Here is a 16206-nt window from a genome sequence, read left to right as displayed (position 1 = left end):
ATTTAATCCCAAGATCATTTTGAATGAGTTTCTGCCATTTTGAATAGCAGAAAATTCAAATCCTAGGAAAAGAAATGCACTGTGTGATCCTGGTGTTGATTTTGGGTTGAAACGGAAAATGTCGTCACCCCCACCCTGAATTCAGTGACCCCGCATATCCATTTACTTCTCACATGAGGGACATCGTCGAGGCATCAAAGTTGAAATGTTCGTGAGATTTAGGGGTCTGCAGACTGGACACACACACACCTACTGTTGATACAGATGGCCCGTCTTTATTTTCTTTCTGACCCGCTAAAGAGATATACATGTGTGAGAGGGAGGACGAAAGAGGGAGAATTTGTGTGTGTGTGTGTGTGTGTGTGTGTGTGTGTGTGTGTGTGTATGCATGTGATGTGTGTGCGATTTAACGTCCCCTCTGCATGCGTGTGCTTATTTGTTAGGTGGATATTCAGCATGTATTTATAATTAAGCAAACCCCAGCCTAATCTCTTTAACACATGGGCCCGAATCAGCTCCTCGAGGCTGTTAATAACCCCCCTAGATTAACCAATCCTGTTCATTAGCACTGTAATAAACAGTCTCGCAGCACTGGGACTATCAACATGTGCCGGGGATCCAACCCAAATACCCTCAGTAAATCCAAACATATGGATCATTACAGCTCTGAGGTGGATTTGCCTGATTCGACATACAGGTGGGATTTCCTTGATGGCGACTCAATTTCATAAGTCATTTCCAAGCCAACTGGAAAGTCCCTGCTTTTAGATGGAATTTCCTCAGAGCTTGTCCCCATTAAAAAAGTTTTACATCTTATTAAAGGATAAAACTTTATTTAAACTATATGGTTTTGGAGGAGTGAGTGAGTGCTTTTGGGTTCATTGCTAACATTTGCAAGCTGTTTCATAAAGGACTATAAGTTTTGATATACTAAACTTCGGTGGATAGTACATTTTGTTCAGTAGGATTATTACATTCTGAAAAGGCTACATTGCATACCCAATTGTATTAAAATCTCTTTGCCTGCTGTATGTCTCAATGAAAAGACTAGAGTTTTTAAGTCCCTTGTCTCTCTTTTATCTCTTTTCCAGAAGGAGTGTTCTAACTTCATCCGGGTCCTCCAACCGTACAACCAGACCCACCTGTACATCTGTGGCACCGGGGCTTTCCACCCCATCTGTGCTTTTCTGGAAATGGGCAAGAGGGCAGAGGTAAGGCATGGTCACAGAAGTGCATGGATGCTGGTTTAAACATGTTTCATTAGTATCATATCAGTGTATGTGGAAGGTAATGTAATTGTGATTGGGCATTCATCAATGTGTCATAAAACATCACACAAGGCTGCAGAAGTAAAGTAATGAAAGAGAAAGTTTGTCCAATATTGCTTCCCCTTTAAAGAATTCCTACACTGCAACTGTGTACACTGACTGCACTGTGTATGTGTGCATTAATTAGTGCACACTCTCAGACACATGCTGATGCACACACACACACACACACACAAAAGGTTTTCTCCTCTTTCTGTCAAGCGCAGCAGTATTCATTCCCTTCATTGATTGTTATCTTCTCATCAGTGTTTCCTTTTGTGCGAAGCGAGAAAGCGGTCATTACACGGTCCGACATCAGTCGTCGGAAATTAAACAACCTCTCCCTTACATAAAAGTTTAATCAGTCATCTTGATAAAGGTCTACAGGTTAATCAATGTACCAGCATGGGTTCAGCAGTCCAACAATGGGGAGGGGGATGAGTGTGCGCACCATGCTGGTTTGCAGCATAGGCTGCCCTGCATGTGTTCACTACAGTCTAAAATAGTGTTGTCAGTCATTGATTTAAAGAAACAGGAGTGAATTAGAGCTTTCTTTCGCGGCCACTCTTAATATATTCAAAGACTCCAGTGGTGATCTGTGTCTGTAGTGCATGATCCCACACTCTTCCCCATTATTTCTGTCCAGTGCACAGTTGCAGTCACTATTGATGATTGATAACCAAAGCAGAACTGAGCTCAGTTGGATTAGGTGGAGCAGTGTAAATAAATCTTTTTGTATTATTGCTCATGTTCGGTTGTGGTGCATCTCACCAAAAATAGTGTGCTATAAGGAGAATATTGGGTAATTTGAGACACGGCCTATAAATGTACTTTTAGCGTGGCTTAATTGGGCTTCCAATGGCCTCGTTTTGAACTTCGACCCTTTCCACCCCAGGACAACATCTTTCGACTGGCATCACATTTCGAGAATGGCCGCGGGAAAAGCCCCTATGACCCCAAGATGCTCTCAGCCTCACTCCTGATTGGTGAGTTTGATCTCTGTTGTGATTGGTGCCAGGAAGTACACGTTTACCTCCGACTGGTCATTTGTTACTAACTCTACCTTGTCTTTGGCAGATGGAGAGCTGTACTCTGGCACATCTGCTGACTTCATGGGAAGGGATTTTGCTATCTTCCGTACCCTGGGAGATCATCATCCAATCAGGACGGAGCAGCATGATTCAAGATGGCTGAATGGTAAAAAAAAAATTCAGATGAAGGTTTTAGCTATTTTCAGTCTGGGCAAGTGTAAATTTGTCCTCAGTAGCGAGTGGAGAAAGTATGACAATGGCGGGAAACTAGACTTTGTGGAAATCTTCATTCTCCCTTCCTAAATACATTCTCCTGATGAAAGCTGAACTGTGTTTTGTATGATCTAGCTTTTCTTGGCCAAACGAGAATTGTAATAGGACTCTCTCATCAAAATGGCTGTTTTAATAAATGAACCCCTGTGATTGGCCATTTTTTTTTGGGGGAGAAAGAACACCATTGAGCTATTCAATGGACTTTGAAGCATTAGGTCTTTTAAAACCTTTCACGAGCCTCGACCCTCCAATCATCTCCATTCATATGCAGACATCGATATCAGAGCCCCATTCACAAAGTCAGTGGATTTGCCTGTGCTAGTAAGATTAGTGCAGCAGTGCGGGTTACCGACTGTCCAGCCTGTCTGGCTATCTGTCGGCACCGTGCAGGACTTAGGGAGCCACAAAAGGTCAGTTTGAACCTTTCCCCCAAGCCGGGCCATCCTTTTCCCCTCTTTCCCACAGAACTAATCCGCTCTCAGCTGTTTTCCTGTTGCGGAGTCAAATTCCTCAGTCCACCACCCTCCCCCAATAAGCACCCTCAAAACACACACACACATACACACACACACACAAACACTTGTCTCTGCAGTGCTGATTGCTATGACATATCCATAAAGAGCGATTTAAAAGGGAAAAGGTATTGTGCCCACGTTAATCCCCATTTATCTATTCACCCTGTTCAAACAAATACGCCAGGGACTGCATCCATTCGCCCTGGCAAAATCCGACTGCTCCTCCACAAAGGAGGGATTGTAATTGCATGGATTACCGGGATGGGGATATTCTATTGAGCCTTTATCAACGAGGTTACATGGTACTCAAATGTAACAAGAGAGAAACTTGGGAATGAATCCTTAATAGCTGTTGATTCTAAAATGAGTATGCACTTCAAAAGGATTTAGGGTTAAAACCTGGCTTTGCTAGACTCGATTCATGCCATTTATTTACATACTTCTCCATCTTTTAACACTCGCTGACATTGAAGTTGGATTAAATCTCCATTGAATGAAGTGGCCTTTTGTTGGGAATTAAATGTAATGAATTGTATGACCTCAATGGCGACACTGGCGCAAGCGTGTGTGTTTTGCGTGTACGCGAGCGCATGCACATGTTGAATTTATGAATGTCCATATTGAATGGCACACACTCAATAGAGGTATGAAGTGTGTGTGTGGTACACATGATTCATACCGAAGGTCTCGCACCCGCACAGCGCTTATAAATCTGCTTCCCACTTTGGCCACACTCTCCCTTTTCACAGCTACTCTATATCCTACCAAACAGCCGTAGAGGCGTAACATGGCACTGCTTGTTTCTCTCTCCGGCTAACCCCCTAGCTCTTAGACACGGGCTCGTTTTACGCATGACGACGCCTCAGTGACTGCGCCCGCTTTTCCTCAATCCTTACGCCCCCTTGGGCCGGGGATATCCAAGCCTAAGGCCCCGGCTCGCTCGTTTAGTTTTGATTTCCTCTCGCGCCCGAAGCCGAGATAGATTTATTCAAGTATTACCCGGTACAATCGGAGCCATGTGTGTTTGTGAGGATGTGGGCTGGAGACGGGGGTTATGTGGGATTTGGACTTGGAGCGCTTGGTTGGGGTAAAGTGAGATACTGTAACACCAGGGTGTAAAGTGCATGGCTGGTATTACTGGGCCGTGACTGCAGAATATCACGGTGGATTGTTTTCTGAGGTGTAAAATAGAGGATTCTCATTGGGACATTAGTTGGGTTGTAAAATAGTGTTTGGTAGGTGTGTGTGTGATTCTGTTTGTCTTTTTCTGAGTGTGTACGCATAAATTATTTAGGCATGTTTTAGTAAGTCATGTACTGTATGTTCACTGTATGCAATGTTTCTCAGTTTTATTATTTTTCTCTGTGTACGTATGCGCGTGTGTTTACGCGTGTGTGTGTGTGTGTGTTTGTGTGTGTGTGTGTGTGCATGTCTGTCCCCTAGACCCCAGGTTCGTGGGGGTAAACCTGATCCCAGAGAGTGACAACCCCGAAGACGACAAGATCTTCCTGTTTTTCAAAGAGAACGCCATGGACGGGGAGCACACTGGCAAGGCTACCATCGCCAGGATAGGACAACTGTGTAAGGTATCAACACACACACACACGCACACGCACACACAAACTAACATACACTCCTGAAGTGAAAGAATATGAATATGTCACATCCCACATGACCCAAGTCCCTATTACAGTTCACTGTTGCAATGGAAAGACTGTATTCTGAATCTGAATTTCTCACATATCTACATTCTCTTACAGATATAACTGCACGTGTTGATGTTGTTATTATAAGAATGTGTGTGTGTCTGTTATGCAGAATGACATGGGAGGTCACAGGAGTCTGGTGAACAAGTGGACCACCTTCCTCAAAGCCCGGCTAATGTGCTCAGTGCCTGGAGCCAACGGCATTGATACACACTTTGATGAACTACGTAAGTCTTTATGTCTATGTTAATGTATGTGTGAGAGTAGAGGAGATCAGCTCGGCTGTTGAAAGATCCCAAAAGTTTACTGATTGATGTTGTTTTTGTATTTTCAGAGGATGTGTTTCTCATGAGCTCCAAGGATCCAAAAAATCCGGTCATCTACGCGGTTTTCACCACATCCAGGTACCTTCATATCCAGATCTGTTCATTAGGAGCTCCAAATGTGCATTCAAGGGCTCCAATTCTCAAATAGCATGCAGGACATGGACAGACACTGGCAGTATCATATCTGTTTTGTTGTTTTGTTGCTAGGAGATCAGAAGGAGTTGATATATTCAACGGGCAACCATCCTGGACAAGTTATTTCCTCTGTATATGAAAAGCACACATGCTCCTTATTTCCTTTCATGGATTCCTTCTTTTCTTGTGCTTTATCCCATCCCTCTATCCGTAATTTCCTAACCATTCGTAATGACTCGGAAAGGAGGCGAGCGACCAGGCGCGCCCTGGCGAGTTCCCAGACAGCGCTCCCCCCGTCCCGTAATCCACTTACAGGTGTCTGACGGTCGCTTTCCCCCCGTCTGGAACCCCCGCCCCGAGTCTCGCCGCTCAGATTGGAGATTGCTTTTAGCGGATTCCCCCGCTCCCCCGCTACCTGTCCCCGTTTCCATTGAAACCTTGGCAGAGGCTTGGAGGGAAATCAGATTACGGAACAGGAGGGAGCAGGGGGGGGAAACATGATCCTCGCTCAGCAGGAACGCGCGCCACCGCCCCAGCCTTGAATTGGGTGGGGGGGGGGGGGTTGAGAGGCCGGGTGTGGTTCTATTGAAGCGTACGGCGAGGTGAAGGCATGGGGCAAGGCAGATAAGTGAGCTGAAACGGCACAGATGGTGGCACTTATCATGATGATGATGCATTTGCATTCGGGGAGGGTGGGGGACTTTGTGTCCGCTAGTGTCTCTGAACCACTTTGAAAGGAGGACAAACACTTCACCATCAATCACCGCTAATGATAAGACAGGCTGAATAGAAACGACGGCGCTAGCTAACACACTCTGGCAGCCGCCTCGCATCGCCGGGCCCGTGTGGGTTTTTCTCAGCTTTCTGGAACGCATTCAAATCGAGGGGTCGGTGCGCAGCGGTGGGTGCACACGTACACACCCACCTGCACGCCCGCACATACATACACACACACACACACACACAGACACGCACGCACACATGCACGCTTGAAAATTCAATTATGGGGCTTTGAGGAATTAGAGTGGTTTAATTGGTTTTCTAAGTGGCCGGTTTTCAGAGATGAATAGAGCGGGGATTCAGAGGGACCGGCTTTTAATATCGCCGCTTAATGAGGCACATAGAAGCTGCCACTGACAGATCAATGTTTGATTGTGCCCCTGTTCGTGGGCGTGTGTGTGTGTGTGTGTGTGTATGTGTGTGTGTGTGTTTTTGTGAGTTGCATGTATGTGAGTGTATGTGTGCATGTGGAAGCATGTGTGTGTATGAGATAGGGTTGACTGAATGTGTGTCTCTCTGTCTGTCTCTTGCTCTCCTTCTCTCCCTCCCTCCCTCCCTCTTTCTCTCTCTCAAAATGTGTGTATCAGCACAAGCACATGTTCGCCCTTCTCCCCAGGCTTAGACATTGGAGTGTCTTTTTATGCCCCTGCAGTTAATTGAATTTCTCTGTAATTAACATTTACAAATGCTAATCCATTCATCTTCCGTGCTTTGGTGACTACTGTTGGTTGTTTGTATGCCATCCGCATCACTACTTACTCTGATACAACTTCCCTTTGCAGTCAGTAAGACAAAGGACGTCCTTACTCAATGTTCATCTGTTACTGAAGCGTTCGATTTTGTGTCCAAAATAAGATCCATGATTGTAAAAAGTGACGCTTACAAAATTATTCACAGCACAAAATTTAAACAAATTATAGGAGTCTTTGATGAACTTCAGTAGATGATTTTTAACATTGCAATTTACAGCAGATAATCAATAACGTATAAAGGATTATCCATTCCCTAGCTTTGTTCCAAAATGGATATACAGCATTTTGGAGCAGAAGTCTTCATACGTTTTCCAGAGGTTAAATGTCTTCATCCAATTCAATTCCAAAAGTATTTCTGGACTTGGTACTTATGATGTTCAAAGATTGCAGTCGGCCAGGTCACTTTGTCACAATCTCCACGCAGATATTTAATAGCTCTTGTGGAATATATATCTTGGAATATTCTTTTGGAACGCCCGGATTCTCCACTTGAATGAGTCATGGCCCAGATTGCTGTCTTTTGGCTGACCTGGGAACAAAACACAGTTTGAAAGAAAATCCCCATCAATTCCTTTTTGCGTGATTGATTGACCTTGCCTGGTTTGGACCTTGCCTGGCCAGTGAGTGCAAAACCCATCCATCTGGCTCTCTAAGCAGGCTCAAGCGAACGCTCACAAAATATTGGAAGCGGTTTCAAATATGCTCTGAACCAGGTCTCCTGTTTTGTTGGTGGTGTGCCCAAATTCCTGTCCGTTCTCAGGAGGCTGGAAGCAATCAGAGAGAAGTTCCAGTCTGTCATCCCATAGTTAACTGATGACAACCTTTCTCCCTTCTGTCTTTTGTGTGCTGAAGGTCATTTTGTTGTCTTTCTACAGTATTTCACAAGTGCCTAATCCCTGTCTTGTGACCCATCATTTATGAATTCTCTCTGTCTGGCTCTCTCTGTCTTTCTTTATTCTGTCCTTCACCGTCTTCTCCCTCCCTCCCTCCCTTCCTCCCTTCCTCCCTCCCTCCCTTCAACCTCGCCCTCTTTTTTCCTTCTCCCTTTCCCACTGCTGTCTCTTCCTCCGCAGTAATATCTTTAAAGGCTCAGCAGTGTGCATGTACAACATGGCAGACATTAGGCGGGTCTTCCTGGGTCCCTACGCTCACAGAGACGGACCCAACTACCAGTGGGTGCCCTTCCAAGGGAGGGTGCCCTACCCCCGGCCTGGAACTGTGAGTCTCCATACAAGCAATTGGCCATAAATGTAGAAAAGTTCTGAGCATAGAAAGTTCTCAAATGTAACTGTATGCGATTTGGTCTCATTCTCAGTGCCCCAGTAAGACGTTCGGAGGTTTCGATTCCACCAAGGACCTGCCCGATGATGTCATCACCTTTGCCAGGGGCCACCCGGCCATGTACAACCCAGTGCACCCAATGGGGGGCCGTCCCATCGTGGTTCGGACAGACGTGGACTACCAGTTCTCCCAGCTGGTGGTGGACAGAGTGGAGGCAGAGGACGGACAGTACGATGTCATGTTCATCGGCACAGGTACACAGCTTCACACATCATACAGTGCCTCAGCACTTTTTAACATGCCAGGCTGTACACTGGTAACTCTTCTTATCAGTAGATGTCTGTATTTGTTGAAATATTGTTCCGATAGAATACAACTCACATTTTATTGTATTTTTTAGCTGTCAAGTGAAAAGCAAATGTGATACATAGCAACTCTATGGATACTGCTCAAATACTTTCCATATTATAGACAGTCAGCACTTTATTTGGTCATCTACATTTTTTGGTAATTTCACAAATATTCCTGAATAATGACATGAAATAGATTTTTTGGATCTTTCTTAACCCATCATTACTCATTACAAAATTCCAGTATTTACAAACATTACAACAAAAAAAAAAGGTCAGACAATAAATTTCATAGTAAAAAAAATCTTTTCAATCCAATTGCATACTATGTATACTGGTGGAGCAGGTCCGGGGTCCAGTCACAGATTGGACCTTTACATAAAGAATTGCCTCGCTAATAAACCACAAAGTTCATTCATAGCCATACAAGAGTTTTATATACCTGTCTGTCTCCTGTCTCTCAGACATGGGTACGGTGCTGAAGGTGGTGACCATCCCCAGAGAGAGCTGGCATGACCTGGAGGAGGTGGTGCTGGAGGAGATGACTGTCTTCAGGGTACGCCGTTCACTCATGGGAGCAGAGTGCAACACAGATTGTGAAGTTGAAGTCCTATTAGAATTGACCATGTCAGTAGATGTGGTGCTAAATGTGGTTTATTTGTTTTCTGCAGGAGCCAACTCCCATTACTGCTATGGAGCTGTCCACCAAGCAGGTAAGGACTTGTTTTCACACATAATCGAGTTGACAAGAGTACAAGTCCAAGAGAAACCATAAAAAGGATAATATATTTTAAGTATGCTAGGCCATTAAGCAAACAGGGATATCCAGAGACCAGATTGCCCACTGGGAATCAAACCCACAACCTCCTTCTTCCTACACAGAAGCATCCAAGTGAGCCACACAGGAACACTCATTTTTTACATCTTCTTTGTTTCTTTGGCTCCTACAGCAACAGTTGTACCTCGGCTCGGGCCTGGGTGTATCACAGATGCCTTTGCACCGTTGTGAGGTGTATGGGAAAGCCTGTGCTGAGTGCTGTCTGGCCCGAGACCCGTACTGCGCCTGGGACGGCACCGAGTGCTCCAGATACTTTCCCACTGCCAAGAGGTAGGAGCACACATACACAAACCAAATGTTTTTCTTTAACCTTTATTTATCCAGCGAGGGTGTGCAGAGCATGCATGCTCTTTTTCAGCAACACCCTGCCTCATATTTATACCGTCACACGCATTCACACCTGGGAGCTGTCCAGTATAGCTACAATCTGCTGTTGAGCAGCTCCACTGGAGCAATTGGGTGTAAGTGCCTTGCTCCAGGGCAGCTCGAGCGCAGTTGTCGATGAAAGGGAGAGCTTTCACCCATTCACCCTCCCAAGACAGATTTCCCCAGCTGGTCTTTGACAACAGCGTTCCTCTAACCTCTAGGCTACTTCTGCCCCATTTGCATGTGCTGTGATCCAGTGTAGGTGCATGGATACACAGTACACGCTGAAACATCCAAACATGGAAGTAATCTTGAAAGTAAATTACACAGGCACAAAAACACGGCAATTAAATGTGCACACGCGCACACACACACACAAGCTAAGTGAGTGCTGCATTCCACAGCCAAGAAGTAAAATTCGGCACCGTGGCTTACAGCTCTAGCCAGTAACAGAGTCATGATCACTGCAGCCTACAGCCAAGATGTACACACACACACATACACACATACATAAAGACACACATGCAAACACACAAGCACACGCGGACCCATGCACATACACATACACACACACCAAATTATAGCCAACAGGAGCTGTCTGACCGCTTCACCCTGCAGCCAGGAGGTATGAACATACACACCCTCAAATTACCCTCTGCTGCATCCAGCGGGATTAGGCTGACCGCTACGGCCCTCACACACACACACACACACACACACGGCACTACACCCCAACATCTCATTCATCCAGAACTTCTCACACCATCAGAAGTAGGCCAGTGGGTATAGTGGAGCTGGGCAGGGTTACAGAGGAGGTGGCACACCCCATGGTTAAGGCCAGGCCCAGCTCCTCTGAGCTCTCCACTCCACTCCACTCCAAATATTTTCCCTGCCGCTCTCTCCCCGAATGAGAACCAGACACCCGGCCCCGCACGTGCTCAGACAGCCAAAAAGACAGGAATGTTAGCCCAGGAAATCTATGGAAGAGGGCCGTGTGAGTGTGTGTGTGAGAGAGAGAGACAGAGAGGGAGAGAGTAAAAAGAGACAGAGACAAGTATCCAGTCCTACATGCAAAGAAAAGTAAAGAAGGGAGAATATGTGTGTCCATACTTTGGATGCAAAAGAGGACTGAATTAGAGACGTAGGGCATGGGGTAGGGCACACACACACACACACACACACACACACACTGACCACTCTCCCTCCTCCTTATCCCAGCATTTCATTCCATCTGTTTCTTCTTTACCTCTAGCCACCCCACTTTTTTTCTGTCCCTCTCTCCCTTTTTGTTTCTTTCTTTCTTCCCAGCCCTCTACACGGGAGACACCGCACCTTTGGCTTACCTCGCTCTCTCTCCACTTTGATTTTTACAGCACACGTCAAAGATTTTAACCACGGCCATGAACCAAGACAACTAGGAACAGGGGAGAAACATTCGCAGTTAGCCAGTAAAGCCAGGCTGTGAAAACGCCTCGCCGTCGCAGTAAAACGCTGAATGACATAGGGGGCTTTCATGTCGAAAAGGACAGAGCGCGGGGCTGTTTTACAAGGAATTTCAAGGGCGAAACAATACTGTATGTGTTTCATAATAACGGTTCATCAGCAGGCAGTGAAGCACATTGTTTCATTGCTGTACAGGTTTATGTTTCCTACATTCTGCCAGGGTTTAGTTGTTCTTTCACCCATGTGATTTAGCAGTGGAGTGAAGGTTGAATAAACACTCCTTTTCTATTCCTGAATCCACTAGAGTTGAAGGTGAATGTAGGATACCGTTAGGTAACATTGCCCCCTACTGGTTAAAATTAAATAGCACAACTATCTTTATATGTGACCAAGTGTATTCCTTGACCATTTTGGAGTAGTTAAGGGCCTTCCTCAAGGGAATCGTAAAGTTAGCTGTTGAGGGAGGAAAGAGCATTTCTCATTCACTTCTCCCTGCCAGCTGGACCAGGGATTTGAACCGGTGACCTTCTGGTTACATGCCCGCTTCTCTAACTCTTATGCTGCCGCCAGCCTCAAGGCATACATTTGATTACATTACTCGTGGTTTCCTCCACAGAGGAACACGGGTGAGATTGCAGGTTAGGGAGTAGAAATGAGGGGAACATTAGGGTATTCCACTGTTTTTTTTTCCTTCTATGCTTGGAATAATTACTGTGAAAAGTCTTGGATACCAGGAATGTCATTTTTTACTCTATATTCCTCAATAAAAAGTTTAAACAAAAAGAAATTGATTTCATTATGTTCTCTTCACAGGAGAACCAGACGGCAGGACATCAGGAATGGAGACCCTCTGTCCCAGTGCTCTGACCTTCAGCATCACGGTACATTAACGACTTAACAAATGTAAAAACACACACACTCTTGTCTTCTTGCCACACATCTCTCATTTCTGTGTGTATATGTCTGGGTGTGTGTAGATGACATGGACGGGCTAGGAGGCAGCGTGGAGGACAGGAGTGTGTACGGCGTGGAGAACAGCAGTATGTTCCTGGAGTGCAGCCCCAAGTCCCAGAGAGCCCTCATCTACTGGCAGCTGCAGAGGCCCAATGACGATCGCAAGCATGAGGTGTGTGTGTGTGTGTATGTGTGTGTGTGTGTGTGTGTGTGTGTGTGTGTGTGTAAGAGTCAATTCCAATCCTCCTAAAAGTATGTGACTTGCTAGAAGATATATAATTTGTATGTTATAATACACACATTGAATGTAAATATGTACTGTATATTGCTGCTTCCCTGCTTAATCAATCAATCAATCAATCAATTAATGGTTCATCTGCACAATGTATTTATACACCATGGGCTGGATGATAGTAACGCGCGCGCGCGCGCGCACACACACACACACACACACACACACACACACACACACACACACACACACACACACACACACACACACACACACTCTCACTCACATCTCTATCTGCACTGGTATCTATTTCACACTAATTAGATTGCTGCAGGCAAACATCCTCTCCCTGCCGAGGGGAACACCTTTCCTCTGTGTTATCATCTACTGACCTATGACCCATAACCTATTTGACCTTTGACCTCGGTGACCTAGATAGGGAGGAAACCTGAGGGTGTGGATGTTTAGATTGACTTTTGACCCTATGATGTAAGTGAATACATTTGTCTGAGCTTATATTGTGGCTATATTTGTCTTGCTTGTACTGAACTTTCTGTTCTACCCACCCTGCCCCTTTTCTCTCTCTCTCTCTCTCTCTCTCTCTCTCTCTCTCTCTCTCTCTCTCTCTCTCTCTATCTCTCTCTCCATCTCTCAGATCAAGCTAGATGACCGGGTGCTTCGTACGGAGCAGGGCCTGCTGATCCGCAGTCTGACGCAGTCCGACACGGGCGTCTACCACTGCCACGCCGTCGAACACGGCTTCATCCAGCCCCTGCTGCGCCTCAACCTCCAGGTCATCCCCACCCAGAGGCTGGGTGACATCTTACCTGGACTTCCCGGGGGAAGCGGTGGCGTAGGTCACTCGGCCAAACACAGGCTGTGGTACCGAGACTTCCTGTCTCTCCTGGACCACCCGGACCTCAACAGCGTGGAGGAGTTCTGTGATCGCGTTTGGAGGAAAGAGCGCAAACAGAAGCGTGTGAAGGTACCCAACGGCAACGGTCAGGGTAAACCTGACAGTGCCGGCGGTCCCAGCTCTCCGTTAAGGCCCAAAGCCATGGCTCCCAATGCCCAGAAGCAGCAGGGCGGTCCGCCACAGAGCAGCCCAAGGGTCCAGGCCGGAGCCTCGACAGGGGAAGGGGCGGCGCGGAGCCAGAACGCCCAGAAAGCTCAACCAAACCTGGGTACGGTGAGCGGACAGGCACCTAAGAACAACCAGAGGGCCCAAAATGGCCAGAAGGGGCAGGGCAGCCTGGCTGGGTCCCAGGTTGTGGGGGGGTCTCGGGCGAACACCCAGCACACAGCCAAGTGGAGACGGATGCAGGAAAATAAGAAGGGACGCAACAGGAGGACCCATGAGCTCCAAAGACCCCCACGCAGCGTCTGAGGAAAGCTGAGCGCAGAGATGAGATGCACACATACAACCAGACTTACACACACACACACACACACATGCACAAGCACAAACCCATGCATCCACACATACACATTCTATAGATTGTGCATCCAATGAACCATCCAGTGAATTCTCCATAACTGCAGCCAGAACAAAAAAAACATTAATAACCGAAAACAGACTTTTTAGGTAGAAATACGTAAATGCGCCCATGCGGTTACAGTAAAGAAGGCTCTCATTCAAAGACGCACACGTACACAAACGCACACAATCTGTGAAGAGGACGCTGACGACGAACAGGACTGAAAAACTGGAATGCATACTGTAAATGTGTGAGGATATGGCTGGTTGCCTGGCGGACACATAGCCCTCCTGTACATAAGCTACTAAAATAAGACTGGGACAAAAATGGAGCCGTTCATGTTTAGTGAGGATATTATGTGTTCCATATATACTGTAATACCTACTTGTTAAGCAGATGGACTTAATGCGTTGAGAGGACAATTCTGGAGACATTCATAGATATATGGACGTTTATGGAAGCAGAAATGTACATTCACTGCAACCCGCCCTCTTTGACCTGAGCATGTGAACCGCAAGATTGTGTACATTGAATGGATTAAAAACTCTTATTTGGATGAACTGTCCATGAGGATAAAAGAACCTGCCGTCTAGTCTTTCAAGTCACTGAAGCGACAACAGAGCAACAACAGCACCTTTTCGAGGAGGGGACTGTGCTTTGGACCACAGTTTGGAGCGTTCTGATTCACCAAGAGCACTTGAGGCGCAGACACACACAGCTTGCGCTTTTAGGTCAAAAGTTCAGCGGTCGAAAAGGAGGCTGGTTTATTTTGTCGGGCTGGTGATCCGCATCAGCGCCCCTCACGTTGTTTGGAAATGAATAGAAGCATTATTACATGCAAAACTGCTAAGTCATGCCTTGGTGCAGAAAAAGTGCTTCATCATGATCCTCTCCACCCAAGGCTGGGAAAGCATTGTGCATGTTGTTGTCAATCAATGTGTCAATAAGCTAGTTCTTGTCAGTTATTTTATGGAATTCTAGAGGCTTTTTTTTTTTTTTTACACCCTATCTAAAAATGTTACATTTTTCTTTTATATTTACTTTCCTTTCCATCCAAACCAGTGCTTCTGTTTTGGGGCAAAGATTCAAGCAACATAGTAGTCTCATTTTGCATTATCCCTTTTGCTCCCGAGGATTCTGTGTTAAGTTATTATGTTGTTTCTTTTTCTGGGATTTATAGACTCTGGGCATGAATTCCAGTTCTAGGCTATGCTAAAACTCAGTCTGAATTGGACTGCCAGTTGTTTTGTGTACATATATACAACAAACTTAACTCTTTGTGTATGTACATATATACAGTACAAGAACACCACTTGATTATTATTTATTGCTCATTGTTTTGTGAAAGGGTTGCATTTATTTTTGATATTATGGTATTTTTGGCTCATCAATATTGGAGAAATAATGGCAACAGCAACTAAAACGACTTTGATGGACCAACTTGCTGAGTTTGTGTCAAGGAATCCCTTTTTGGGGATGCAAGCGTTGAAAATGAATTAAGTTTCGGAGCACGAGTACAGGGGTTTGTGTCAGTAACCAAATCCAAGTCTCGACAGAGATCCCGACAATGATAAGCACAATTTTGTCATTTTGCTGCGTAGCAGATTTTCTGTCTCTTTTGCCTTTCGTAACGGGTGATTTCATGACTTTTTCTTTTCTCCCAAATCCATCCAACATGTCATTTATTCATCCAATAGCCATTATATGTAAGATAATACCCAAAACTGAAAAACATTAGCTGTGAATCTCTGTAAGAAATAGTGCGGAAAAATGTTAAAACTAGTCTGAGGAGAAGACGCGTTATACTGCATGTGAATGCTACCTACAGTAAGTGCATCTTTTTTATCGTCTCTTTAAGTGTTTTGTGTGAGAGGTAAAGTTCCCTAAAGCAAGGTGTGAATTACTTTTGTCCTTTTGCCAAAACAACGATACCAACACCTCACGATACTCCGGCCAAAACCGATCAAGAACCAAGCTCCTTAATCTTTTTATTCAACAATGTTACCCCCTGTCTCCCCGTCCCCTCAATACATGACAAGAGTGATGTGTCGATGCAATAACTTACAGCAGATAGTGTTCTCTACCGAAACTCAAAGGTTTGGTGTGTCCCTACTCCCGGTCTCTCCCTCAGAGTTAGAAAAGTGAGAGAGCTGAGAGTTACCACTGCTGTAACATGGTTCTTTCTGGCATGCATTCAGTTGTCTAAATAAACATCTCCTTTAAAAACTGCCTTTGTTCTCTTTTCAGTTGTCAGCCTTGCCAGACATACAGTACCTGACTTCTTGTTGTCACAGCTTGACCCACGAACAACTCATGTTTTCTAGTATTAAAGGATTACTTCGGTTGTGGAGCCTCAATTTCCAATGTGAGAACATAGACATCAGACATAAAGCGGTGCCATATGCAAGTAATACTTTTCAGCTTCTGGGCATGACATGA

At 45.4% G+C, this 16206-nt stretch overlaps 1 protein-coding gene across 2 annotated transcripts in view; it reads left to right on the top strand.

Moving 5' to 3' along the window:
• The window catches only part of sema3aa (sema domain, immunoglobulin domain (Ig), short basic domain, secreted, (semaphorin) 3Aa), a 34185-nt gene extending 18206 nt beyond the window's left edge, over positions 1–15979 (top strand). Inside the window, exons 3-17 of one of the 2 annotated variants that reach the window (XM_071538213.1) lie at positions 1092–1211; positions 2203–2293; positions 2385–2504; positions 4570–4712; positions 4945–5059; positions 5167–5236; positions 7899–8043; positions 8141–8360; positions 8921–9012; positions 9128–9169; positions 9407–9564; positions 11917–11984; positions 12081–12229; positions 12945–13274; positions 13536–15979. In XM_071538213.1, coding sequence (XP_071394314.1) covers positions 1092–1211; positions 2203–2293; positions 2385–2504; positions 4570–4712; positions 4945–5059; positions 5167–5236; positions 7899–8043; positions 8141–8360; positions 8921–9012; positions 9128–9169; positions 9407–9564; positions 11917–11984; positions 12081–12229; positions 12945–13274; positions 13536–13676 — 2004 coding nt within the window. In that variant the 3' untranslated portion in view covers positions 13677–15979. Of the gene's footprint in view, positions 1–1091; positions 1212–2202; positions 2294–2384; positions 2505–4569; positions 4713–4944; positions 5060–5166; positions 5237–7898; positions 8044–8140; positions 8361–8920; positions 9013–9127; positions 9170–9406; positions 9565–11916; positions 11985–12080; positions 12230–12944 lie in introns of both variants that reach the window. The other variant, XM_071538212.1, reaches the window with a different exon arrangement.
• Positions 15980–16206: the final 227 nt, after the last annotated feature.

The sequence above is a fragment of the Centroberyx affinis genome, unplaced genomic scaffold, assembly GCF_046629955.1.
Source record: "Centroberyx affinis isolate AG114_WGS23_722 - 3 ecotype Tasmania unplaced genomic scaffold, CSIRO-AGI_Caff_v1 ptg003223l_1, whole genome shotgun sequence".
NCBI lineage: Eukaryota > Metazoa > Chordata > Actinopteri > Beryciformes > Berycidae > Centroberyx > Centroberyx affinis.
This window is presented reverse-complemented; position numbering and strand designations above follow the sequence as displayed.